At 50.1% G+C, this 25,574-nt stretch overlaps 1 protein-coding gene across 2 annotated transcripts; it reads left to right on the top strand.

Annotated features, from left to right (window-relative positions):
- The first annotated feature begins 1,545 nt into the window (after positions 1–1,545).
- Positions 1,546–25,463, top strand: Coq8b (coenzyme Q8B). Of its 2 annotated transcripts, none has more exons than XM_052168365.1 (15): positions 1,546–1,737; positions 2,900–3,007; positions 3,128–3,247; positions 3,375–3,441; positions 6,675–6,752; positions 8,541–8,663; positions 8,805–8,890; positions 10,191–10,331; positions 10,418–10,499; positions 11,527–11,620; positions 17,000–17,141; positions 17,227–17,334; positions 19,753–19,818; positions 24,097–24,183; positions 24,723–25,463. In XM_052168365.1, exons 2-15 carry the CDS (start codon positions 2,903–2,905, stop codon positions 25,023–25,025), a joined length of 1,602 nt encoding a protein of 533 aa, XP_052024325.1. In that variant the 5' UTR covers positions 1,546–1,737; positions 2,900–2,902; the 3' UTR covers positions 25,026–25,463. The 2 variants fall into 2 exon arrangements, with proteins under 2 accessions (XP_052024325.1, XP_052024332.1); XM_052168372.1 differs by lacking the exon at positions 1,546–1,737 and adding an exon at positions 2,458–2,621.
- Positions 25,464–25,574: the final 111 nt, after the last annotated feature.

The raw sequence follows: 25,574 nt of genomic DNA, 5'->3' as shown, positions 1-25,574 counted from the left end.
TCTTCCGAAGGTCCTGAGTTCAAATCCCAGCAACCACATGGTGGCTCACAGACATCTGTAATGAGATCTGATGCCCTCTTCTAGAGTGTCCGAAGACAGCAACAGTGTACTCACATATAATAAATAAATAAATCTTAAAAAAAAGAAACCTTGCCTTGAATAATAATAAAATACAATGGGTAAGTCCTTTTTAGAAAAGAATTGCAATGTTTAAAACAATGGAGAAAACTCATGTCTAAACCATGGGTGATGGCACACTCCTATAATCATATTACACAGGAGGCAGACACGAGACATTCTGTTCTTGTGTTTCATTAGCCCAACACCAACCTGGCCTACATGGTAAGAACCTATCTCAAAAACCCAGAGCCTGGGCATGTACTTTTGTGGTGGAGGAAGGGCACAGGGCCTTGGACTTTTAAATAAGTAAATGAAGCCGATCTCATGTCTAGAGGACTTAGATCCTATGCTCTGACACTAGACCATTACCTCCAGGTTGGTTTGTTCTTTAATGACGTGTGTGTGCCTGTGTCTGTGTGTGTGCCTGTGTCTGTGTGTGTGCCTGTGCAGGTGCCTTCGGAGGCCAGGAGGGAGTATCAGATCTGGAGTTAAGGTTACAGATGATTTAAGCTTCCTGGATGCTAGGAACTGAACTCAGATCCTTTGGAAAAAAAGCAAGCAAGCATTCTAAGCTGCTGAGCCCCTCTCAGCCCCTTGGGGTTTGCTTGGTTGGTTTTTTGTTTGTTTGTTTGTTTTTTGTTTTTTGAGACAGGGTTTCTCTGTGTAGCCCTGGCTGTCCTGGAACTCATTCTGTAGACCAGGCTGGCCTCGAATTCAGAAATCCACCTGCCTCTGCCTCCCAAGTGCTGGGATTACAGGCGTGCGCCACCACCGCCCGGCTACAATTCTTGTTTTCTAATGCCAAGGCTCACACAGCTGTGTCACCAACATATACCTTCAGCTCCATTGTTTCCTCTTTTACTTATTTTGAGATAGGGTTTCATGTAGCCCAGGCTAGCTTCAGAGCCAAGGATAACCTTAAATTCTTGCCTTTCCTGTCTCTGCCTCCCAAGTGCTGGGATTAGAGATACGCACCACTACAGTTGCCTTCTCGATCCCAGCTTACCAGGGAGGGCTTTACGTTCAAGTTTTACCCATTCCCGGCTTTTTTTTTTTTTTTATCTCATCTGCAATCTCAGATACATGAAGTTTATGTACCAACGTGAGCCACGGCCCTGTGGGATTGCCATCTGAGGTGATTTTTCAGCCTGTCCCTTATGCCAAGCAGCCTGTAGCTCCTGACTCAGACGCTCACCTCTGGAAGAGGACTGGAGGTGCTTTCAATCTTGAAATTGAGTCACCCATCGGAGGGACACTGAGCACAGGCCTAAGGCTCCAGGATGAGTCATCTCTTCATAGGCTAATGAGAAGTCAGATACGGGAACCCACCTCATACATCATACAAATTAGAGAACATGAAGTCCGGAGGAGGAGGAGGGCTCTTCTGAGGTCACACAGTAAAGGGACAGGCGCAAGAAGGCCTAATTCCCGACAAAGGGGGTGGGACTAGACCAGCGACTGTGGGGTGCTGTGAGGAACACATCTGCGGTCCTCCCTCTCTTTGGTTGTGGGAAAGATGTCCCAGCCACCAGCTGTTTCTATTCCAGACAACAAGAGGAGTGAGTCAGTTTTCTTCCATGCCAAGGCTCCTGACTCAGCGCTGGGAATCTTGACTGAGTATGTTCTGGGAAATGTCAGGCCGTCAGGAAACAGGGGGCTCCCACGGAGGGCCATCTCCTAAGTGGGCGGGGAATGGAGAGTAGGGTGCAGGAGGGAACCCCGGCGGCGCAGTATGCCGCCAAGGGCAGTTGTGCTGAAGGCAGGAAAGAGATCATAAGCAAGGCAGTGGGGTTTATATGTGCAAGGCAGGAGGCTGGGTGCCAGGACCAGGTGGGTGTTGGTGCGAAAGTGGAGAGGCTCCAGTGCCAGGGAAATGTTTGCTTGGAAGAATATGTATTTAAGGATTGCTAGGGGGGTGTGGCTCGGTGGTCAAGCTTCTTCCAAGGAATGCACAAGGCCTTGGATTTGTGCATTCACAGCCGCAGGGGTTAGGGGGGAGGGTCGCCAAATACTTAGACTAGATTCTGAGCTTGCCAGGCAGAAATGTAAGTGGATGTGATGGTGCAGACATCAGAAGTTCCTCAAAGCCTAGGGGAGGGGGAGGGGCAAGGGAGGGGGGCGGCGGAGAGGAAGGTAGGGGAATTCTGTCAAGAAAGACCATTGGTCAGTGTAGCGAGCTCACAGAGCTCTCGTGCGCGTCGACTCACACACAGGACCCACAGAGCCTTTGCCCGGGTTCCACCCCCTTGCCACGCCTCCTCAGCCGGGTGTATTTTTGTAAGCGTCAGCAAGCTGCTGAGCTACCATTGGCTATCTGATCAAGGTGGGCGGGTGTGTGGACGTTTCCCGGAAGTTTAAGAGGCCCAGCGCGTGCTAGACCAGGAGCCTAAACCTGGTGGACTGGGTGCTTAGCAACGGGGGAGGTGCCCCGTAACGGGGTCGTAGCCGGGTGTTTAGGCAGCGGGGCAGCACAGGAATTGTGGATGCTTTAACAGCCCGGGGTAAGGCGATGCCTAGCAACGAGAGGGGCGCTGAGAAGTAGAGAGCAGTCCTGGAGGATCTGTGGACGTCTAGCAACGGGAGAGAATCTTAGCAACAGCGAGGAGTTTGGGGGAGGGGGATTGGGGAGGCGCTTAGGGGAAACATGCGTTCTTAGCAACGTGGGGGGGGGGTAACTAGGAGAAACCTGGGAATCAATTAAAAGGGGAGAAGATAGGGGGGCTTTCAAACAAGGGCGCAAAGCAGGAGGCCCAGTCCTGTAATCCTTATTATTTCTTAGGCAATGTGGCCGGAGCTAGGTGCCATGCTGCGCAGGACCTGTGGACCGCTGGGCAGGGCTGTTCGTCTGCCCTGTGGGGGGGCCCTGGGACCTAGGCCCCACTGGTGGGTAAGAGGCTGGGGAGGGAGCCTCCAAGGAAAAGAGGTTGAGGGAAGGGGGTGTTAAAATGATGGAGATGGATCCAAAAGGGATCAGACCTTCATTCTATTAAAATCCACTTCTCTGCAGGGGTCATGTAGGAGCTGTTTGGCCCAAAGTGTTCATCAAGACCAGCCCGGAAGAGGTCTAAGTGAAGATGACATTCGCAGGGCACGGGAGGCCCGGCTCAGGAAGGCAGCCCGGCCCCAGGTATCATTGCTTCCTGCCTGTCGCTTCCCCTTCCCCTGTGATCCTCTGAGGAAGGTGGCAGCAGGTCCGCAGGGCTTTTCTGCCATTCTGTCCACTTTCCCTACCTCACACCTCTCTTCTTTCTCAGCTGAGTGATCGCTCTCGTGAACGCAAGGTGCCTGCCTCCCGCATCAGTCGCCTGGCCAGCTTTGGGGGTAGGTGTGGCATGTGGGGATCCTCATGTGACCTAGATCAAAAACAACAGTTATAGATGAAGCAAGGGAGAGGGTGAATCAAAGACAGGGTCAGGAGGGAGAGAGAGACAAGGAGAGAGGGATGGCGGCAAAGACTGCAAACCCCAGAAACATAGAATGTAAACCTTGAGCAAGGTCTTGTAGGCGTGTTTATGTCTTCTATTGTGTGGGCTAAGAGGTGAGGTGACAGGACTTTAGGTTCTGCAGCAGGATTGTTCTAACATGTATGAAATAAAAGGAATGTGTTGCAACCAGCCCTTCAAACAGGAAAGCAGGCGGCCAGGACACCCACCTGGAATTTCAGCAGTTGGGCTGTAGGTTGGAGGGAACAGTAAGATCAAGTGTCCAAGATAAAGTGTGAGTCTGAGGCCACCTGCAGGACATGACCCTGTTTAAAGGAGAGAAAGGTGAAGAAGGAGGGAGAGAGAGAAAGAGGGAAAGGGCCTTAGTAATTCCTGTTCTTGAGAAGCTAAGGCCAAAAGCTTGAAAGGCCAAGCCTGGTAGTGCATGGCTGGAGACCCAGCTGCCTGCTAGGGTTTTTTTTTTTTTTTTTAAAAGATTTATTTATTTATTTAGTTATTTATTATTCATATGAGTACACTGTAGCTGTCTTCAGACACCCCAGAAGAGGGCGTCAGATCTCTTTTTTGTTTGGTTGTTTTTTTTGTTTTTTTTGGATTTTTGTTTTTTTTCAAGACAGGGTTTCTCTGTGTAGCCCTGGCTGTACTGGAACTAACTCTGTAGACCAGGCTGGCCTCGAACTCAGAAATCCGCCTGCCTCTGCCTCCCAGAGTGTTGGGTTACCGCCACCACCGCCAGCTTCAGATCCCAATACAGATGGTTGTGAACCACCAGGTGGTTGTGGGACTTGAACTCAGGACCTCTGGAAGAGCAGCCAGTGCTCTTACCCACTGAGCCATCTCTCCAGCCCTGCCTGCTAGGTTATTGTAGGACTTTTTGCAACCACAAATTCAAGACCAACTTGGCATCATGGACCTTGTCTAAGGAAAAAGAAAATAGCATGTAAGAAAATATAAATATACTGAATATGGATAAATACTTGCTTATACACATACAGTTTGTTTGTTTTTGAAGCAGAGTCTAACTGTGCATCTCTAGCTGGTCTGCAACTAGGCTGGCCTGGACCTCAGAGATCTGCCTGCCTCGGTCTTCCAAGTGCTGGGATTAAAGGCCTGCGCCGGCCTGCACTACCACACACTCCCAATATGCCCTAGCACACAGATGTTTTTTGTGATGATTTCTCCTGTAACCTTGCCTGGCCTCAAAGCCCCAAAACTGAATCCGCCTTCCACATGTTCTGACAACAGGCCCTGGTGTCTATTGGTCATTACAATCACAGGTTAGAGGTGTCAAAGATAAATGCAATTGCGAGCTCTGGGTAGAGCCTGGGCAGTGGAATGCCCAGGGTTTCAAAGGAGAGGCATAGCCTCATATTTTGATTGGGCAGTTTACTTAACTTCTCTGAGCCTCAGTTTCCCTTTCTGCAAGATGTGAGCTTTCCTGTCAGACACATTTCAAAGAGGTGTGAGAACAAACTGCGTTAACACTGTGGGTTCAGGAATGATCAAACTGGATGATGACTGATCTTAAGCAAGAGCAGCTATTGAATGCACACCCTACTGCTGGGCAGAGCAAGGACATAGCTCAGAAGTATCTGAACTATGACAATGGATATCTTTTCTGTCAGCTTATAAAGGAAAAAAAAAAACCACAATGAGTTCATATACAAGCGTAAGAAGTACTGCCCAATGGTCCGCTCTGACTTCATATTTTAGGCGTAACAGTTTATACTGAGCTTTGATTTGATGAGTCTTACGAAAAGCTTCGTGGAGTTTCTTAAGATTAGCAAACCTCATACAGAACAAAGCAGGCTGTGTGGTCAGCGTGACCTTGCTCTGAGCCGAGTCACGTCTCTGTGTCTGTGACTAGCAGGCAAGGGACAGCAACACTATGAAATAGCTGGCGGGCCCGGGACACAATGGCTGCAGCCATGCTGGGGAGGGAGTCAGACCGTAGCAAACACGTAAGACGCACAGGCAGTGACACCGGAGCACACTTGGCAAACGCCAGCTGCACGCCGGCGATGGTGACAGTGAAAGAGTCAAGGTCTGGAGTGACGGCACAGGCCTCTGATCTCAGCACTTGGGCAGAAGCAGACAGATCTCTTGTGAGTTCTAGGCCAACCTGGTCTACATAGCCAGTTTCAGGCCAGCCAAGGCTACACATGAGAGCTTGTCTCCAGAAAGTACACAAGAGGAGAGTGGAAGGAGAAGAGAAAAAGGAGGGCGTGAAGAGGAGGAGGCCTGGTCGGTTATGCCAGATTTCAGTGAGAGGAAGGCATGGGAGATACGTGTCCTGGGCATAAGAGAAGGGCTGAGAAGGCAGCACACAGCCGACATTCTTGAGGCCCTGGGTTCTACCCCAGAACCACAAGTTAAATACATATGCACAATGAATAGAAAACTAAGGGTAGGTAAGCTGGCAAATGCCTAAAATCTCAGCACTTGAGAAGAACAAATAGGAGAATCAGGAGTTCAGGTAACAATGAGTTTAAGGCTAGCCTGGGCTACATAAGCGTGTCAGAAGAAAGGAAGGTCAAGTGTGAGTCATCTCTGATGTAGCCCCAGCTATTAGGAAAGCTTCGGCAGGATTACATGTTCAAGGCTAACCTAAACCACACAGCCAGGCCCGGGCCAGGCTGGCCAACTTAGTAAAACACTGTCTTTATTATTATTATTATTATTATTTTTGAATTTGGTTTTTTCGAGACAGGGTTTCTCTGTGTAGCCCTGGCTGACCTGGAACTCACTCTGTAGACCAGGCTGGCCTCAAACTTAGAAATCCACCTGCCTCTGCCTCCAGAGTGCTGGGATTATAGATGTGTACCACCACCACCCAGCTATTATTTTTAAAGATGCTAGGGATATAGAGTTTGGGTAGCACAGGAGACCCTGTGCTCTGTCCAGAATATCAAAAGAAAAGAAAAGAAAAAAGAAAAGGAAAGAGAAGAGAAGAAAAGTGAAGAAAAAAGAAAAGCCCGGGATGCAGCTCAGTCAGGAGTGAGCCTCCCTCTAGTTTAGGCAACCGAGGCTCTGTAGCCAGCATTAAGCAGAAGTGAGAATCTGTGAGTAGATCAGGTAAGCAGGCTCTCGACTTCCTTTCCTGCTCTTCAGGGCTGGCTGTGGGCTTGGGCCTGGGAGCGCTGGCTGAGGTGACCAAGAAGTCCTTGCCAGGTGGAAGTCTGCAGCATGGTGAGTAGTGACGTCACCTGGGTTCATTCAGCTCCTGGTCTGGGGGGGGTTGGGGGCTTGGGTTATGGTAGGGTTTTGCTTACTAGTGATGCTGTGTGTGTGTGTGTGTGTGTGTGTGTGAAGTAAATTGTTTATCTAGCACACAGAAGTTACACACAGTGACTAGTTCCCAGGACATACACCAGGTAGCTCACAACTCCCTGTAACTCCAGCTCCAGGGAATCCAGCGCCCTCTTCTGACTGCTCCAGATTTTTATGCATATATGCAATGCATTCATGCACACACAGACATGCATGCTTGCATGCATGCATGCACATAGACATAAATATAAATAAAAATTGTTTGTTTTAGGGGACAGGGTTTCTCTGTAGCTCTGGCTGTCCTAGAACTTGCTCTGTAGACTAGGCTGGTGTCAACATTAGAGATCCACTTGCCTCTGCCTCCCAAGTGCTGGGGGGGTTAAAGGTGCGCATTACCACACCTAGTTAAAAAAATAAATAAATCTTAAACCAAGCTAGATGTTCTAGATATCAAGTCTGGCCTAGCTGCAAAGCAAGTTAAAAGGAAGCCTGGGTAAAAAAAAAAGAGTTTGTTATTTTTAAAAGATAGGAAAGTTGTTGTTGTTTTTGTTTGTTTTGTTTTGAGATATCTCTATATAGCCCTAGATGTCCTGGAACTGTAGACCGGGCTGGCCTCAAACTCACAGAGATCTGTCTGCTCCTGCCTCCCAAGTACTGGAATTAAAGGCATGTGCCACTATGTCTGACTAAATTTTTGTGACTAAATTTTTGAAGACTCGAGAAGTCTGGGCTGTTCCGTAGTACTTACCCAGCATGTATGAACTCGTGCTTGGAAACTGGAGTTTCCAAGTTCAAACTCCAGTGCCACAAAATCGAGTGAGTGCCCTGAAGACAGCATTCATGTGGCTGTGGTTATTGATACTCTATTAGAGAGACTAGACATGCAAATTTAACTCCTTAAAATAAATAAATTTATTTATTTATTTACTTACTTACTTACCAAGATAGGGTCTCTGTATGTGGCCCTGGCTGTCCTAGAACTGCTATATTGACCAGGCTGGTCTTGAACTCAGCAAGCCCCACCTGCCTCCTCCTCCAGAGTTCAAAGATGAAAGGTTTTGAACTTCTGATCCTTTTGCCCAGGCTGCTTGAGTCCCGCGGTTAGAGGCGCCCCTCTCACCGCCGTGGGCACTCCTGACTTCTGTGGTTCAACTTCATGTCTGTGGGATGTACCCAAATCGCAAGGTGTGGTGTGTGTGTTCAGGGCTGTGTAGTCCCTTTGTTTCTGTCCCTCGAGTTCACACGTGGAGGAGGAACTGCACTATTGTGGAAATGTGCTTTTGTAGAAGTCGCCCCTTTGTCAGAGGGGTGTGCCAGCAGGTTCTCATCACACGTGTCTGTCTGAGCTGCTGCACCAGACTTACCAACACTTGATATTAGCATGTTTACGTTACCCCGTCTGGCGGCTGAGCAGTAGATTCTTTTTTTTTTCTTTCCTGTAATGTCAGCACTCAGGAAGCAGAGGCAGGAGGATTTTCAGGAGTTTGAGGCTATCCTGGGCTACATTGTAAGTTTTTAAGATAAAAATGTTAAACTGGAAATGGTGTAGTTTCCATGCACACATTTAATCCCAACACTTGGGAGGCAGAGGCACATAGGTTTCTAGGAGTTTGAGGCCAGCCTGGTCTACAGAAAGTTCTGTCAGCCAAGGGTACACAGGAAGGCTCGCTCTGTGCATGTGATACTGATGCTCACGTTTCTCCGTAGAGGGCGTCTCCGGACTGGGCTCTAGTCCATTCCTTTCCGAGGCCAATGCTGAGAGGATCGTGCAGACCCTATGTACAGTCCGGGGCGCTGCCCTCAAGATCGGCCAGATGCTCAGCATCCAGGGTACAGCATGACCCTTGACCCCTGACCTGTGACCTCACCCCCACCCCACCCCACCCAGCCAGCAGCAACCCCCGATGTCAGATATTCCCATGGAACCCCTCCTCATCCTCACTCATCCCCCGCACCCCACTGTCTCCCAAGACAACAGCTTTATCAGCCCCCAGCTTCAGCGAATCTTCGAGAGGGTCCGACAGAGTGCCGACTTCATGCCCCGCTGGCAGATGATGGTGAGCACCCAATTTGGGTGGGTGGTGTCATGTCGTGGGGTTACATAGCTCAGCATAATCTGCAAAACAGTTTATATGACATAAAGGTCTTAGACCTGTTCCTAACACACATGAGTAACATGTAAGTTTGAGCTGTGATTAATTTAAAACGATCATGCTAGGACATACGAAACACACCTACATAGTCTCAGCAGTTTGAGGTAGAAGCAGTAGGATGAGGAGTTCAAGGTCATCCCAAGCTACACAGAGTCCAAGGCTAGCCAGGGCTACCTTAGACCCCATCTCAAACAAAGAAAATTGAAGGAGACATTATCCTTAAATAGGGTGCCATTGAACCCAGCACTAAGGACAGGAACTGTTCCGTAACCGTATAAAGACCTAGGCTCCAGCTGCCTGCCAGCCTTCCTCTGGACTCTGCTCCTTGCCATATGCGTGACCCATGTAGTCTCCGTGGCGCTCTGAGCCACTCTGTAAACACCTCTGTAAGGACCTCGCAGTGAGACCCTGCCTCAAAAAACAAACAGCTAAACAAACAAACAGAACCAATGTAGATATTCCTTCTGTGGGACTCCTGAGTCTTAGGAGTTCTTCTCACTTTTCTAAACAAATCTACTTTGATTTCCTCCACTCAAAGACAAAATGAAACAATGGCACCCGTGTAACTGTAACTGTTACTCTCCTGATGTAACTGTCACCTCTGAGGCTTACTGCTTCCACCTGCTAACCTAGGCCTAAGCCTGGAAGCTTCTAGCCTCTGTGCAGTCTGATGTAGGCCTAGAATGTTTTTAGCCTGAGACTTACTGCTGAATAAGCACACCCTTTCTTGTTCTTTCTTTTCTTTTCTTTAACTTTTTTTTTTTGTTTGTTTGTTTTTTTGTTTTTTCGAGACAGGGTTTCTCTGTGTAGCCCTGGTTGTCCTGGAACTCACTCTGTAGACCAGGCTGGCCTCAAACTCAGAAATCCACCTGCCTCTGCCTCCCAAGTGCTGGGATTACAGGTGTGCGCCACCACCGCCCGGCTTAAATTTTTTTTTCTTGTTCTTTCTGAACTCCTGCTGACTGGTTCAAGTCCCCTGTTGTGGGGGGACTCCTCTCCCAGATGACTGCTTCAGTCCAGCTCCTCTCGGCTTCTGAGTTGCCTCTGCCTGGCCGTTTCCACATCTGTAAAATAACACATCAGCCAAGAGTGAACCCCGGGTTGTTAACACAACCCACTCCCTAACTAACACAGCACACCGGTACAGGGACTGAAGTCAGCCAGCTGGAGCTGTGATGGTAACCGGCAGGCTCGCTCTTTTCAGAGAGTTCTGGAAGAAGAACTAGGCAAGGACTGGCGAGACAAGGTGGCCTCCCTGGAGGAAGTGCCCTTTGCTGCTGCCTCCATCGGGCAGGTGCACCAAGGCGTGCTCAAGGATGGGACTGAGGTGGCTGTGAAGATCCAGGTGAGCAGAGGGTTGGGCGGGGCTGGGGGCGGGCACTGTGCTGTCCCCAAGGCCTGGTGACTCCTGATCCCCCTCCCTCCTGACAGTACCCAGGTGTTGCCCAGAGCATCCAGAGTGACGTGCAGAACCTGCTGGCCCTGCTCAAGATGAGTGTGGGCCTGCCAGAGGGTGAGGTGCCCCTCCGCCCCCCCCCCCCACGGGAGGGATGCTTATAGAGAGGGAGTGGGGCTGGACTGAGGAGAGACATTGTAGGTGTGCACACATCACATGGGTGACAGGAGGGTGCCAAGCAGGGGAGATCCAGAGAGAATGCATATAACATAGCTACAAAAAAACAAGCCCAGATCAAATGCTCAGACAGACAGACAGACAGATGTGCAGTCTGCAGGGGAACCTCAGAAGCAGAAGAGACCACTTGGTAGGCAGCAAGTCTGTGTTGCGTCACATGGAGATGGCCTATAGAAGACAGAGCGAGGTGTGCGTGTGGAAGGGAGGAAGTAGAGAGACTTGGGCAGGCCTACGGGCAGAAACGAGGTGAAGATGGCTGCGAATGAGGCTCAGAAGAGTGCTTGTGTGGCAGGCTCGAGGCCCTGGGTTGATCTCTGGTACCCAATAGGGTATGGTAGTACACACAGGACTCCCATGCTCAGGAAGGTAGGGAGATCAGAAGTTCAAGGTCAGCCTCGGCTAACCGGCCAGTGGAAAGAGCTGCTTCTGGCTGGGGGCTGGGACAGTTCCTGTGACAGACTTCCACAGAGACCACAGCTCTGGGAAAGACTCAGATGAGGGGGGTAAACTGGGTCTGGTGTTCACTCACACTTATAACCTTAGCACTAGGGAATCTGAGACAGGAGGATTGCCAAAAGTTGCGGTCAGCTCTGGACAACACAGAGAGACTCAATCTCAAATGTAAAGCCAAGTATCGTAGCAAGTCTGTGGTCCAGGATTTGGAAGGTAGAAGCAGGAGGATCAGGAGATCAAGAACAGCCTTGGCTACTTCCTGAGTCCGAGGCCAGCCTGGACTACATAAGAGCCTGTCTTTAAAAAAAAAAAGGAATGAAAAAGGGAGGGGGTAGCAGTCTGAACAGAGGTGTGTGGGACACTGAGAGACTTAAAAAGAAATGTATGAGAGACCAGTGAAGACACAGGCAGGGAGCCATCGTCGGCCACCTTGGCTTGTCCTCTCCCCTCCCAGGCCTGTTTGCTGAGCAGAGCCTGCAGACCTTGCAGCAGGAGCTGGCTTGGGAATGTGACTACCGCAGAGAAGCTGCCTGTGCCCAGACCTTCAGGTAAGCCGACACCCCACAGGCAGGCGCCTGGGGGACGCCTTCCTGGCTCTCCGCTCTCGCTCCCGCTCCTGGGAAGGCGTGGCTGTGGCATCCGCTAACCTCTGGCAGTCAGTATCTTCATGTAGAATCGAAGGCACACACACCTCTTTATTTCTGCGAGGCCTCTGTCAAATGCATGCGTAGCTGCTCTGGTCTCGCAAAGGGGCTCAGCTGCACCACGAAGTCCTGATCGACCTGCTAACTGAGGAGGGGTCAGCATTGTGCAGCAGCAGGGCAGGAGAACACCAGCTCCAGACTGTTCCTTCTACACACCAGGCAGAGAAACAGTTACCATCCCGGAAGCTAGGGTCGTGCTCTGTAGCTCTTGCTGGCACGGACCTTGAACTCATAGAGATCCTCCTGCCTCTGTCTCCCAAGTGCTAAGATGAAAGGCATGTGTCATCATGCCAGCTCAACCTTAATTTATTTTTAAATTCTAATTTAAACAAAGTATCGTGATATATACCTCTAATCTGCAAGCAGAGGAAAGTGGATTTCTGTGAGTTCAAGTCCAGCCTCCTCTACATTAGGGAGTTCCACACCAGCCAGGGCTATATCATGAAACTCTGTTTCAAAATAACAATAACACCCCCCCCCCCAAAAAATTCTAAAAAAAAAAAGAAAAATTTTTTGATTTGTTTAGTTTGTATATGTGAATGCACTGTAGCTGTCTTCAGACACCACAAGAGGGCATCGGATCCCATTACAGATGGTTGTGAGCCACCATGTGGTTGTTGGGAATTGAACTCAGTTCCTTTGGAAGAGCAATCAGTGCTCATCACCACTGAGCCATCGCTCTAGGCCCTCCCACCCCCCATTTTTCTTTTAGTTTGTTTTGCTTTTGTTGTTGTTGTTGTTGTTTTGCTTGCATAGGTCTGTGTACCGCATGCATGTAGTACTCACAGAGGCCAAAAGAGGGTGTTGAATTTATAGATGGCTGTAAGCCACCATGGATGCTGGGAATCAAACCTGCACCCTCCGGAAGAGCAGCCAGGGCTTTTAACTAGAGTCGTCTCTCACGCCTCTCAACCTTATTTTTTGAGATACTATCTCTTACTGAACCTAGAACTCTGGTTGTGCTAGACTGGCTAGCCAGCAAGCCCCAGGACCCTCCTGCATCCACCTCCGTGGTACTGGGATGACAGTCCTTGCTGCCGTTCGTGGCTGTTTTCCATAGCTCTGGGGATCAGGTCCTTACGCTGGGTGGCAAGCCACTCACCTACTGAGCCCTGTCCTCAGCCCTCAGAGAACCTCCATGTTCGCATACCCAGCAACCCCACCACCAGCCTCCGTGATAAGTTCTGTATGGACATTTATACTGTTGTGTGCCATCAGAACTTTCTAGAACGCTCAGAGCACCAATGTGAGCATGCCAGGCTCAGGTGGCTGGCGGGGAAGAGGCAGTGCAGACAACAGTCACACAGGGCCTGTGTCCTGGACCCCGATGAGCATGGGCTTCAGCCTCAGGTCAGCCCTTACACGGTTGCGTGGCCTGATTCCATTCAGTAGCCTCCGGAGAGTCTTCTCTTCTCCTAGGGGAGGTGTGCTGATTAGTACTTAGCACGGGCCTGGCTTTTGAGAACTAGGGCCAGAGTCAGAGACTTCATAAACTAGGACTGCATACCAACCCAAAGTAGGAGCCCACAAGGCAGAATGACACCGGGGACAGGCTAGAGCAACCCCGTGTAGGCTCTGAGACCATTCTCCCAGCATCCCCCAAAGCCTCCCTGTGCCTCTGCTGCCTGCCCATCCATCTGCCCGTTCCCAGCATCCCCACAGGTCCCCACTCAGCTTCACCTGCTGTTCCAGGCTCGTGGAGGCCTTACGTAGGCGTCCATCTGGTCTTTGAGACAGAACCTCTGTCTGGCCTGGAACTGGACACTTAGACCAGGCTGGCTGGACCCTGACCCTGGGATCCAGCTGTTGCTGCTTCCCCGTGGCGGGGATGACAGCTGTGTGCCCCTCCTCACGTCTGGAGGCTCTGGTGGTGAGACGTGGGTCCTCCTGCGTATGTGGCAAGCCTTTTCTAATGGAGCTGTCTCCTTGGCCCCTGGTTTTGAAGACAGAATGCCATGTAACGCAGACTGGCCTCAAACTCCCTCTGTGGCTGAGGATGTCCTTGACCTCTGCCTCTCAGGTTCAGATGTGTACCACCACACCCAGGTCTACGCACTGCCACCATCATATTGCAGCAGTCAGCCTGCTGAAATGGAAGTGTAATAGGCCCTGTGTGCCATGCATGTACTTCCTGCCTCTAGCTCCCAGCTGCTGGGACTACAGGTGTGCACCACCACATCTGGGTCAGAGAAGGAGCCTCCAATTTATTTACCACTGTCTAGAGTCCACACCTATGGCGGGATCAACAGGCACGGCACAGTATTCCCTGCTGCAGCGAGCCTATGCCACTAGGAAGACCTGTGTTCCAGGCTTCTGCCCACAAGAGGAATACTTTCCACCCGTTCAGACTATCATCCCCCTATCTCAGTCTTCTCGTGCAGGGACTGCAAACCTGCTCCACTTCACAGTGCTTGTCACAGTTGGTGGGCATGACTCTGACAGTCTGCGGGGAAACCAGCATTGATTTCTCCTTTCTTTGCCATGATTTCATGCATGGATTTGTTCTCACTAAGAATCTTTTTGTGGCGCATGCCTGTAATCCCAGCACTTGGGAGGCAGAGGCAGGCGGATTTCTGAGTTTGAGGCCAGCCTGGTCTACAGAGTGAGTTCCAGGACAGCCAGGGCTACACAGAGAAACCCTGTCTCGAAAAAACCAAATCCAAAAAAAAAAAATCTTTTTTTTAAAAGATTTCTTTCTTTCTTTCTTTCTTTCTTTCTTTCTTTCTTTCTTTCTTTCTTTCTTTCTTTCTTTTCTCTCTCTCTCTTTCTTTCTTTCTTTTCTTTTCTTTCTCTCTCTTTCTCTCTTTCTCTCTCTCTTTCTTTCTTTCTTTCTTTCTTTCTTTCTTTCTTTCTTTCTTTCTTTCTTTCTTTCTTTCTTTCTTTCTTTCTTTTGTATGGGTACACCATTGCTCTCTTCAAACACACCAGAAGAGGGCATCAGATCCCATTACAGATGGTTGTGAGCCACCATGTGGTTGCTGGGAATTGAACTCAGGACCTCTGGAAGAGCGCTGAGCCATCTCTCCAGCCCCCTCACTAAGAATCTTGATGGACTGTGGCATTTTCCATTCTGTTCATTGAACCTGAACATTTTGCCTTTTCACTTGAAGACAGCGCTCTGAGGGCTGCTGAGGTGGCTTCTCAGTTACAGAGCTTGCCGCCAGCCCGATGGCCCGGGCTGGATCCCCGGGACCCGGAGAGTGGGCAACGGGAACTGATGCCCACAGGTTATCCCCTGTCACCCACACATGCTCCATGACCTGTGACAGACACACGAGTATACGCACGCACGCACGCACACACACACACACACGCACACGCACACGCACACGCACGCACGCACGCATGCACGCAGTAAATAAATGTAAAAAGAAGAAAGAAAAACTTAGCCAGTCATCATACTCCTGTAAGCAGCCCTAATGACACTCATTTAAAAAAGATAAGAAAGTAGAAGGATGAGTTGTGAAGTAGGGATCAGCAGGGATGGGAGGGATGAGAGAGGGTGACAGTGAGCTGGCTAAAATACATTGTGTGTGTGTGTGTGTGTGTGTGTGTGTGTGTGTGTGTGTGTGCGCGCGCGCGTGCTCGTGTGCATGCACGTGTGTGTGCATGTGCATGTGTGCTCATGTGTGTGTACATGGGTGCGTGCTTGTCTGTGTGCTTGTGTGTGTGTATTCGTGTGCATATTCATGCTTGTGTGTGTGCTTGTGTGCATGTGTACTTGTGTGTGTGTGCATGTGCGCTCATGTGTGTGTGTGCATGTGCATGTGTGCTCATGTGTGTGTGTTCGTGTGTATGTGTACTTGTATGTGTGTGTGCTTGTGTGTGCTTGTGTGTGTGTGGTGTGTGAAGATGCCATAATGAAATCTACTGTGTGACTAGTACATATTAATTGAAAAAGACAAAACATTTTTTAAAAAGAGGAAAAAGCGTTTTATGTTCTTCCTCGGCATATCTGTGATGCCAGTATTCCTGCTCTTGCTTTGGGACCATTACTAAGTAAAATAAAAGTGACTTGGACACTGCTGATGTAGTATCACAACAGTCATCCGGCCGAAACGGCCAAGCACTCTTACAAGGGAAGTGTTACACTGTCTGTACGAGCAGATGATTAGTGTTCCAGACAGGGTGGGGTTGGATTTATCATTCTGCTGCACTCACTTTAAATTCGTAATACTTACTTCTGGAATTTTCTTTTTTCCTTTTAAATGAGATTTCTTTTTATTATATGGAGGCTTTGCTTGTGTGTGTGTGTGTGTGTGTGTGTGTGTGTGTGTGTGTGTGTGTGTGTGCACCATGTACATGCAGTGCTTTCAGAGGCCAGAAGAGGGCCTCAGATCCCCTGGGACTGCAGTGAACAGATGTGAGCTGCCACTGTGGGTGTTGGGAACCCAGGTCCTCTGTAAGAGCAGCCAGTGCTCTTAACCACTGAGCCATCTCTCCAGCCCGTCTGCTCCCATGCCCCCGCCCCGCCCCACCCCATCCCACCCCACCTTTTCTCTTGATTGCTTTTTGAAACAGAATCTTATGTACCCTGGCTGTGCTGGAACATGCTGTGTCACAGGAGTTGGCTCTGAGGCCCGGACCTCCTTCCACTCTCCAATGCTAGTTTATAGACACACACTACCAAGTCCAGCTTAGAATTCTTCATTTAATATTTTTAGATCACTGTTTACCACAAGTAACTGAAATGTTGGAATAGGATTCTCTAGTGATGCCAAGGAGTGGTTATCACTGTAGAGTCATAGAGTACTTGAATAAAGAATTTATAACATTTATTACTTTGTATGTATGTTTACATGTGTGTGCATGCCAGTGTACAAATGCTACAGCACACATGTGGGAATCAAGGGATCAAACTCAGGTCATATGCTTTGGGACAATACCTTTATCCTGTAAGCCATCTCACTGGCCATAAAATAGTTATTTTTTTAAGTGATGTGTGAACTAAATACTCTGAGCTCATCAAGTAACCAGATGAAGGTCGAAGAAGGGTTAGTAGGAGGGAAGTAGTAACTGGGTCTCCAGCTACACCCAGTTAAAAGACTACGCAGTACTACAGTGTCACCCAAGGCAGCCAAGCCTGAGAAGGGGGTTTGGAGGAAGGAAACCCTAGAGCAAGATGGCCTGAAGGGGCTTCTCGGTAAAATGGCCAGTTCAAACCAAGTCTCTGGGCTCTAAAGCATGAAGTCTCTCTCTTATCCCTGACCCTTCCCTGCCCAGGAAGCTCCTGGCTGACGACCCCTTCTTCCAAGTGCCAGCCGTAGTACAGGAGCTGAGTACTACACGGGTGCTGAGCATGGAGCTGGCTGCGGGGATCCCGCTAGACCAGTGCCAGGGCCTGAGCCAGGACATTCGGAACCAGGTACATCTCCTGTGGAGCGGGGCCTTCTCTCCGGGCCAGGAGGACGGGCAGGACGCCTCACGGGCATGTCTTCTTGTTCCTCCAGATTTGCTTTCAGCTCCTGAGGTTGTGTCTGCGGGAACTGTTTGAGTTCAGATTCATGCAGACGGATCCCAACTGGGCCAACTTCCTGTATGATGCCTCCAGCCACCAGGTTGGTTCTTTATGACAGGGATCAGCGTACACTGGCTAGCTTCTATGAAGAGCATTTCCTCAAGGGCCAGAGAGATGGCTCCATGGGAAACGATGCTGGCCACCAAGCCTGATGACCCTAACGTCAGTCCCCAGGGAGGTGTGGGAAGGAATATCATCTGGCCTCCACACATGTGCCACACATAATGTAATACATAACAATATAACATATAATAAATGCAAAAAATGGAGCTGGAGGGATGGCTCAGTGGTTATCATACAGAGGGACATGAATCCCTTCCCAGCATCCACACGGTGGCTCACAGCCATCTGTAACTCCAGTTCCAGGGGCCCAATGCCCTCTTCTACCTCTGTGGCACCAGTCATGCAAGTGGTGCGCAGAAATGCATGTAGGCAGAACATCCATCCATATATAATGAATCTTTCTAAAATATAAATAGAACAAAAAGGTGAGCCAGAACTAATACCACGATAGGGAAAATACAAGCCATGTAGGTTCAAAGCAGAAACTACAGGGCAGTTCTAGTAAACGCTGTTGAAAGTTTTTCAAGAGCAGAGTTTCGCTATGTAGCCCAGGCTGCTGCTCAGTTCCTAATCCTTCTGCTTCACCTGGAATTGTATCTCTGTATATATAAAACTAATAAATCATGGACCCATTACTAGATAGATTCTGTGCCTACATATAAATGTAGAAGATATGCATGAAAATTTTAGGAAAATTAATTTTTACATTTATTATTTTACTATTTTATGTGTATGGGTACTTTGCATATGTGTCTGTGCACCATGTGTGTGCAGTGACCGAGGAGACCAGAAGAGGGCATTGGATCCCCTGGAACTGAAAGTACAGACAGCTGTCTGCCACGATGTGGTTGCTGGGAATCGAATCGAATCCAAGTCCTCTGAAAGACCAGCCAGGACTCTTAACCACTGAGCCATCTCTGCAGTCCTGAGGAATTTAATGATATTAGTTTCTGGCAAGCAGTAACCTTGCAGAGGGTCCTGGGAGTATACGGAATAAACCTGTGTGGGGTAGTATTCATATTTTAAGCTGATGAGTAGGATTTGTGAGTATTCATTTAATTTCTTAGATACCCCATTGTCTGGGGTATCTTATATGCCCAAGATTTGTATTAAAGGCAAATAAGGTAGGTGTGGAGGCACCCACTTTTTTTTTCTCTTTTTTTTTTTTATTATTCGATATAATTTATTTACATTTCAAATGATTTCCCCTTTTCTAGCCCCCCCCCACTCCCCGAAAGTCCCGCAAGCCCCCTTCTCTTCCCCTGTCCTCCCACCCACCCCTTCCCACTTCCCCGTTCTGGTTTTGCTGAATACTGTTTCACTGAGTCTTTCCAGAACCAGGGGCCACTCCTCCTTTCTTCTTGTACCTCATTTGATGTATGGATTATGTTTTGGGTATTCCAGTTTTCTAGGTTAATATCCACTTATTAGTGAGTGCATACCATGATTCACCTTTTGAGTCTGGGTTACCTCACTTAGTATGATATTCTCTAGCTCCATCCATTTGCCTAAGAATTTCATGAATTCATTGTTTCTAATGGCTGAATAGTACTCCATTGTGTAGATATACCACATTTTTTGCATCCACTCTTCTGTTGAGGGATACCTGGGTTCTTTCCAGCATCTGGCAATTACAAATAGGGCTGCTATGAACATAGTAGAACATGTATCCTTATTACATGGAGGCACCCACTTTTAATCCTAGTACCCCAGAGGCAGAGGCAGCCTGGGCTATGACATGAAACCTGGTTTAAAAAACATAAAACAGGGGCTGGAGAGATGGCTCAGCGGGTAAGAGCACTGACTGCTCTTCCAAAGGTCATGAGTTCGAATCCCAGCATCCACATGGTGGCTCACAACCATCCATAAAGAGATCTGACACCTACAGTGTGCTTACATATAATAAATAAATAAATATTAAAAAAAAAAACATAAAACAGCCAGGTGATGGTGGCACACACCTGTAATCCCAGAACTCTGGGAGGCAGAGGCAGGCGGATTTCTGAGTTTGAGGCCAGCCTGGTCTACAGAGTGAGTTCCAGGATAGCCAGGACTCCACAGAGAAACCCTGTCTCGAAAAACCCAAATCCAACCCCCCCCCAAAAAAAGCCATAAAACAAACAAATAAAACCTAACAACAGAAAGAAAGCTGGCACTAAAGTCCAGTCTTAAAGCACCTGCCTAGAAGGTACCACGGCAGCTGGGGATGTGGCTCAACCAGAGGCTGGAGTGTGACTCACTGCTACAGTGTTTGCCTGTGATCACCAATGAGGGTCTAGAGGTGTGGCTCAACTTGTAGGGGTGGGGCTGCAGGAGAGGAAGAGGGGTCCTGGCCGCTCAGGCAGCAGTGGGAATGGTAACAGCTCCCCACATTCCTGTCATCCGTTGCTCCCAGGTGACTCTACTGGATTTCGGTGCAAGCCGGGCCTTTGGAACAGAGTTCACGGACCATTACATTGAGGTGAGCACAACCCCAGTGGCTTCTGAAGGATCAGGGCTTAGGCCTGGGAGGGAGGACAGGGCAAGAAGGAAAAGCAGACGCAGCTAAGAAATGCAGGGCTTTAAGATGGTTCACAGGAAAGCACTTGCTGTCGTGAACTGAGGAGGAGGAGGAGGCAGAGGCAGGTGAATCTGTGCGCTCCAGGCTAGCCAGGGCTACATAGTGAGACCCTATTATCATAATAGTAATAACAGCTAGCGACTCCCACCACTTAGTAATATTACAAGTTCTATCTGACTGAAAGTGGCCAGAGCTGGCTGGAGAGATGGCTCAGCAATTAAGAGTTGGGTTCAAGTCCCAGAACCCACGTGATGCCTCAACCATCTGTGACTCCAGTTCCAGGAAATCTGACACCCTCACACAGACACATGTAGGTAAAACATCAATATACATAAAATAAATCTTAAAAAAAAAAAAAAAAAGCAAACACCGGGCTGGAGAGATTGCTCAGCGGTTAAGAGCACTGACTGCTCTTCCAGAGGTCCTGAGTTCAAATCCCAGCAGCCGCATGGTGGCTCACAGCCATCTGTAATGTGATCTGATGCCCTCTTCAGGCAGGCGGGTGTATATGCAGCAGAGCACCCATACATTAAATAAATAAAAAATTAAAAAGGAAAAAGAAAGTGGCCCTGACCACTCAGAGCCCCATTACAGGCGACGTAACTGAGCTTAGAGACAGATTGTCCAAAATCCCAGCAGGCCTGTGAGTTGTGAGTGGCAGGTAGTCTGGGTCCTTTCTGAGAGAAGAGCCAGAGATGGCCGCTCTGTGCGGGGCCTCGGCATCCAGCCTGCACCTCGCCGGCCGCTGGAGCTCTTCCTCGCCAGCCCTGCTTGTCCATTTCTGCCCCCGAGGCTGTCAGTGGGGCAGCTGCACAGACCACCCCACCTTTGTCCACACAGCTCGGGCTTTCCGTTCCCCCAGCTGTTAGCTCCGACATCCCCTGATGGCCCCTTGGTGCCCAGCCAAGACTGCTGTGATCCTGGCCACAGCTGTCTCCCCACCAGAGTTCAGCCTGTGTCCCACAGCAGTGGGACAGTGAGCTGAGAGGTCTGCATCTTGACCGAAGGTAGCCAGGAGAAGAAACTGACTCCCAGGCTGATAGGAGGAGGGCATCACTGCCCACCCTCACAGTGACACACTTCCTCTAACAGAGCCACGCCTCTTAACAGTGGGCCAACCAGATACAAACCACCACAGGAAGTAGGGACCCGGGGCTCAGAGCTAGGCTGAGGAAGTAGAGGGGGCATTGTGAAAACGTGGAGGAGCCTGTCCCAACTTGAGGATTCAAGGAAGGCTTTCTGGAGGAGGAGACACTGAACCGAGAGCTGAGGGATGCAACGGACCAATCCGGAAGAGGCTAAACGGATATCCAGATAAACTTTCAAAGGTCAAGAGACACCATGACCAAGGCTACTCGTACAAAAGAAAGCCTTTAATTGGGGGCTTGCCTACTGTTTCAAGGGCTTAGTCCATTATCCTGCCAGGAAGTATGGTGGCAAGCAGGTGTGCTTGAGCTACATCCTGATCCACAGGCAGAGACAGACAGACAGAGTGAGCCTGGCATGGGCTTTGGACATGTTAAAACCCATACCCCACTCACCCATGTGACATGTTCCTTCCAACAAGGCCACACCCACTCTGACAGCATCTCTTAATCTTTCTAATCCTTTCAAAGAGTTTCAGTCTCTGATGCCTAAGCATCAAATATATGAGCCTGTGGGGGCCATTCTCAAATGACCAGAGGGAATTAGGAGACTCCTTTGTGCACGGTGGTGCTTCTGAGGGGAAACGGTCATGTAAGGGCCAGAGAGGTGGCTCAGTGGTTACGAGCACTTGATGGTCATACAGAGCACTGGAGTCTCCGTCTATTGCTGTGATGAGACACTATGACTGAGGAAACTTGTAAAAGAAAGTGTTTGCTCAGGTGAGACTATGACCGTGAAGGCAGGGGCATGGCAGCACCCAGGTGTCACACTGTGGCAGTAACAAAGAGCTCCTGTTTGATCTACCGCAGGAAGCTGAGAGAGAGAATTCAAACAGTTCCACCAACTGGGGACCAATGTTCTGTGTTCAAACATGAGCCCATGCAGCCGTGTTTTTCCACACCACCACACCAAGCTCAGCATCCAGCACCCATAGGGCTCACTCACATCTGTCCCCAAGCAGGACACCAAGGGCCCTTCTCTGTCCTTCACACAGGGACCTGAAGGAGACTCATGCTCTGATTGGACAGGCAGGAGTTGGGTGGGGCCAGGACATCCTTGGGTCCCTCTGCTTGCTTACCCCCTGAGGTGCTTCTGGAAGGGCCTGAGGAGAGGAGGAGCAAGGGAGTTAGTTGAGGAATTCCCCCTGAGCAGTAAATAGCCTCAAGGCTGGGGACCGAGCTCGGGCACTGGGAGACATTACCCAGGAGCCCGGGGAGCCCGGAAGGGAGACCCTGCAGACAGAGGCCAGGAAGACAGGACAAGGCTGAAGGCTCTGGCCTAAGAACTTTTTTTTTTTTTTTTTGGATTTGGTTTTTTTGAGACAGGGTTTCTCTGTGTAGCCCTGGCTGTCCTGGAACTCACTCTGTAGATCAGGCTGGCCTCGAACTCAGAAATCTGCCTACTTCTGCCTCCTAGAGTGCTGGGATTACAGGTGTGCGCCACCACCGCCCGGTGCCTGAGAACTTTTAAGACCACTCCTAGCTGCTGACAAAGACCGATGACATATAGCACCACGCCCACACGCACACACACACAGGACATTTGAGGCACAAAGCCTCACAAGTACTTGAACCAACCCATTTCTTATCAACATTGCCTTCCCAAAACGTGGGTCATCTTAACCTTTACCAATTAAAACAAAACCAAATCATTTTTAGATGCCTGTGGTAGGTAGCCTATAATCAGAGCACTTGGGATGCTCAGACAGAACAGGAAAATCATGAGTTCCAGGCAAGCCTGGATTTCCTATGGAGACTGTATTTGTTTGTTTGCATGTGTGTGTCCATGTGTGTGCACGTGCATATATATACATATACACACGGGCACACTCATGCACCATAGGGAGGTCAGAGGAAACTCTGCCAGAATCCTTTCTCTTTACCCCATGTGGGACCTGTTGGGCCTGAAGACCAAATTCAGGCCATCTGACTTGTCAGTACCTTTACCAGCTGAACTACCTTTAAGAAAAGAAAAGAAAATCAGCCCATTTATATGGAACCCTAACAGGTAACCAGACAAGTCACAGGCATGGAGACCTATGATTACTAAGGCTGTCCCAGGCCACCTCCCAAAGAAAGGTCGGGGCTGGACAGGTTCCTCTCTGTGCTATGAGCCCACCTCTGCACAGGTACCCTGGCATCCAGTGACAGCAAGAGTAGTTCTCAGTGCGACAGACACTTCCTCTGCAGTCACAGTGCTGAGCCCACACAGTGATCCCAGGGAGAACCGGAAGTTCCTTACTCCCACAGAACCCATTCCACAGATGAGAAGGCAGAGGCTACAGTTTCTCTAGAATCATCTAAAGCCAAGGGAGCTGGTGCAGGTGTTTCCATGCCTCCCTCTACAGAACTGACAGGAACTGAGCTCTGCCCCAAGCATCCTGAGTGCCCTGTCTCATGGCCAGCACCACTGCACCCAGCTCAAAGTCCCATGGGGAAGATGGCCCTCAGGCAGCCTAGGATGCCGTTGTGTCCTTGTCTGGAGCCATCAACAGATGTGACACTCTACTCTGGGCCACCCATGTGGCAGCTTCCAAACAGTTTTGCATTCCCAGTGGCTGGCAGAGCCGCTGATCCCGCAGGCTCTCTGGAGGGAGACAGCAGGCACAGGGGAGGGGCGGAGGAGCTTCTAGGTGAGAATGTACCCAGGTTGGGCAAGACATCTCCTTCCTTTCCCTCCCTCCCTTCCCCATCTCTTTTTAAAGTGTTCCTTGGTAGTTCAGGCTGGCTTGGAACTCATAATCGTGACCCTGCCTCCTGAGTACTAGGATTGTAGATATGTACTGCTCTACCCTTCTGGCTAGTATTTCCTATTATCTAGAACCTCCCTTGTGGCCGGGTGTGATGGTACAGACCCCTAATCCTTCAACTCCAAGCTGGTGGGGAGGCAGGAAGGTCAGGAATTCCTGGTTATCCTCAGCTACACAGTGAGTTCAAGAGAGTGTAGGCTGTATCAGACTCTGTCTCAAAACAAAACCAAGAACCCCAAAGCCTCCCTTGCCCCCACCCTGGTCTTTGCCCTCTGCCATTCCAGGTGGTGAAGGCTGCAGCAGACGGAGACAGAGACCGGGTTCTACAGAAATCCCAGGACCTCAAATTCCTTACCGGTTTTGAAACCAAGGTGGGTTGCCACTGAGCAGAAAGGGGCTGGTGTGTTTGTGGCTGCTTTCTTTAGAGGGCTAGTGTCTTGGGAGCAGAGGAACCACATCGCTCTACTGAGCAACTGGAGAAAGGGTGGGGGCTTGGGGGAGGTAGAGACCTCTATCCCTGGCAGTGAGATCACCGAGTGCACTAGCTTATACCAAGGAGCCCTGAGGTGAAATGGAAGGTGCAGCTACCAAGTGGGGGAGGCACTGTTTATTCTGGAGATCCTGGGTTTGAGGAATAGAGGAGTTATTTGCCTGTGGAAAGCTGGGGCTCTTGGAGACGGGGTTAGGGGGTGGGTGCTGTGGGTAGGGGGTGACTACTTACTACTCCTAGGGGGTCTTGGGCCAGCAATGCAAATCTTCCACCACCGAGCCACGCCCCCACGAGCCCCTCACTGGGGGATTCTAGGCAAGCTCTATCAGTGAGTCACGCCCCAGCCCTTGCAGCGTGCCTCTTCAGAAGTAATCAGAGGACATTATGTCCGTCTGGCTGCATCTGCCATCCCCACCCTAGGCATTCTCTGACGCCCACGTCGAGGCAGTGATGATTCTGGGGGAGCCCTTTGCTGCCTCAGGCCCTTACGACTTTGGGGCTGGAGAGACTGCTCGCCGAATTCAGGGCCTCATTCCGGTGATGCTTCGGCACCGGCTGCGCCCACCGCCTGAGGAGACCTATGCTCTACACCGCAAGCTAGCTGGGGCTTTCTTAGCCTGTGCCCGTCTCCACGCCCACATCGCCTGCCGGGACCTCTTCCAAGATACCTACCACCGCTACTGGGCCAGTCGCCAGACCTTGCCACTGCCAGCAGCCTCCTGACTAGGGCCCTCCCTGCCGACCCCACCAAGGCAGATTCCATCCAGGGATACCAGCTCCACAGCGGGCCGTCCCCTCCTCCTCCTCTGGCCTGGTCCCAGAACCTAGTTTCTTGCCTTGGTTCTTTGGGCCCCTGGAGTTAGCTCCCTGATCCAAAGTGAGCATCCTTGAATTCTGAGGCTGCGAGTCAGCAGAATCCTGCCACCATCTAAGTGAGCCCTTGGCCTCTTCATGGGGTGCACTCTCATGGAGGAGGCCGCCCACGGCCCCAGGTCTTCCAGGATCCGCAGGCGAAAGGGGAGACGCCGTCTGCTGGAGGTGGTCCTCACCTTTGCCTCCCTTGCTCCAGCTGCCGTCTTCCTGGGTTCCTGCCTGTGTATTGGAGGATGGGGGTGGGTGCTGATCCTTCCCTCCGAATAAAGGCACCCTTTCCCTCCCTCAGCTCTTTTCTCTCTGTGCTAAGGGGGAGGAGCTCACAGGCAGCTCCAGGTGCAGATGGCCAGACCACCCCCACCCCCATCCCCTTGTCTAAGGCCATCTGTTGCGGGGAAC

Source organism: Apodemus sylvaticus, chromosome 1 (genome assembly GCF_947179515.1).
Source record: "Apodemus sylvaticus chromosome 1, mApoSyl1.1, whole genome shotgun sequence".
NCBI lineage: Eukaryota > Metazoa > Chordata > Mammalia > Rodentia > Muridae > Apodemus > Apodemus sylvaticus.
The sequence above is the reverse complement of the archived record's forward strand: the minus strand, read 5'-3'. Positions and strand labels throughout refer to the sequence as shown.

Bases quoted from the DNA above. Each gene is read 5' to 3' on its own strand.
- Coq8b (XM_052168365.1), top strand. From the start codon at position 2,903: ATGTGGCCGGAGCTAGGTGCCATGCTGCGCAGGACCTGTGGACCGCTG. The intron at 6,753-8,540 runs GTGAGTAGTGAC...GTTTCTCCGTAG, and splicing joins AGGTGGAAGTCTGCAGCATG to AGGGCGTCTCCGGACTGGGC. The intron at 11,621-16,999 runs GTAAGCCGACAC...TTCCCTGCCCAG, and splicing joins GCCTGTGCCCAGACCTTCAG to GAAGCTCCTGGCTGACGACC.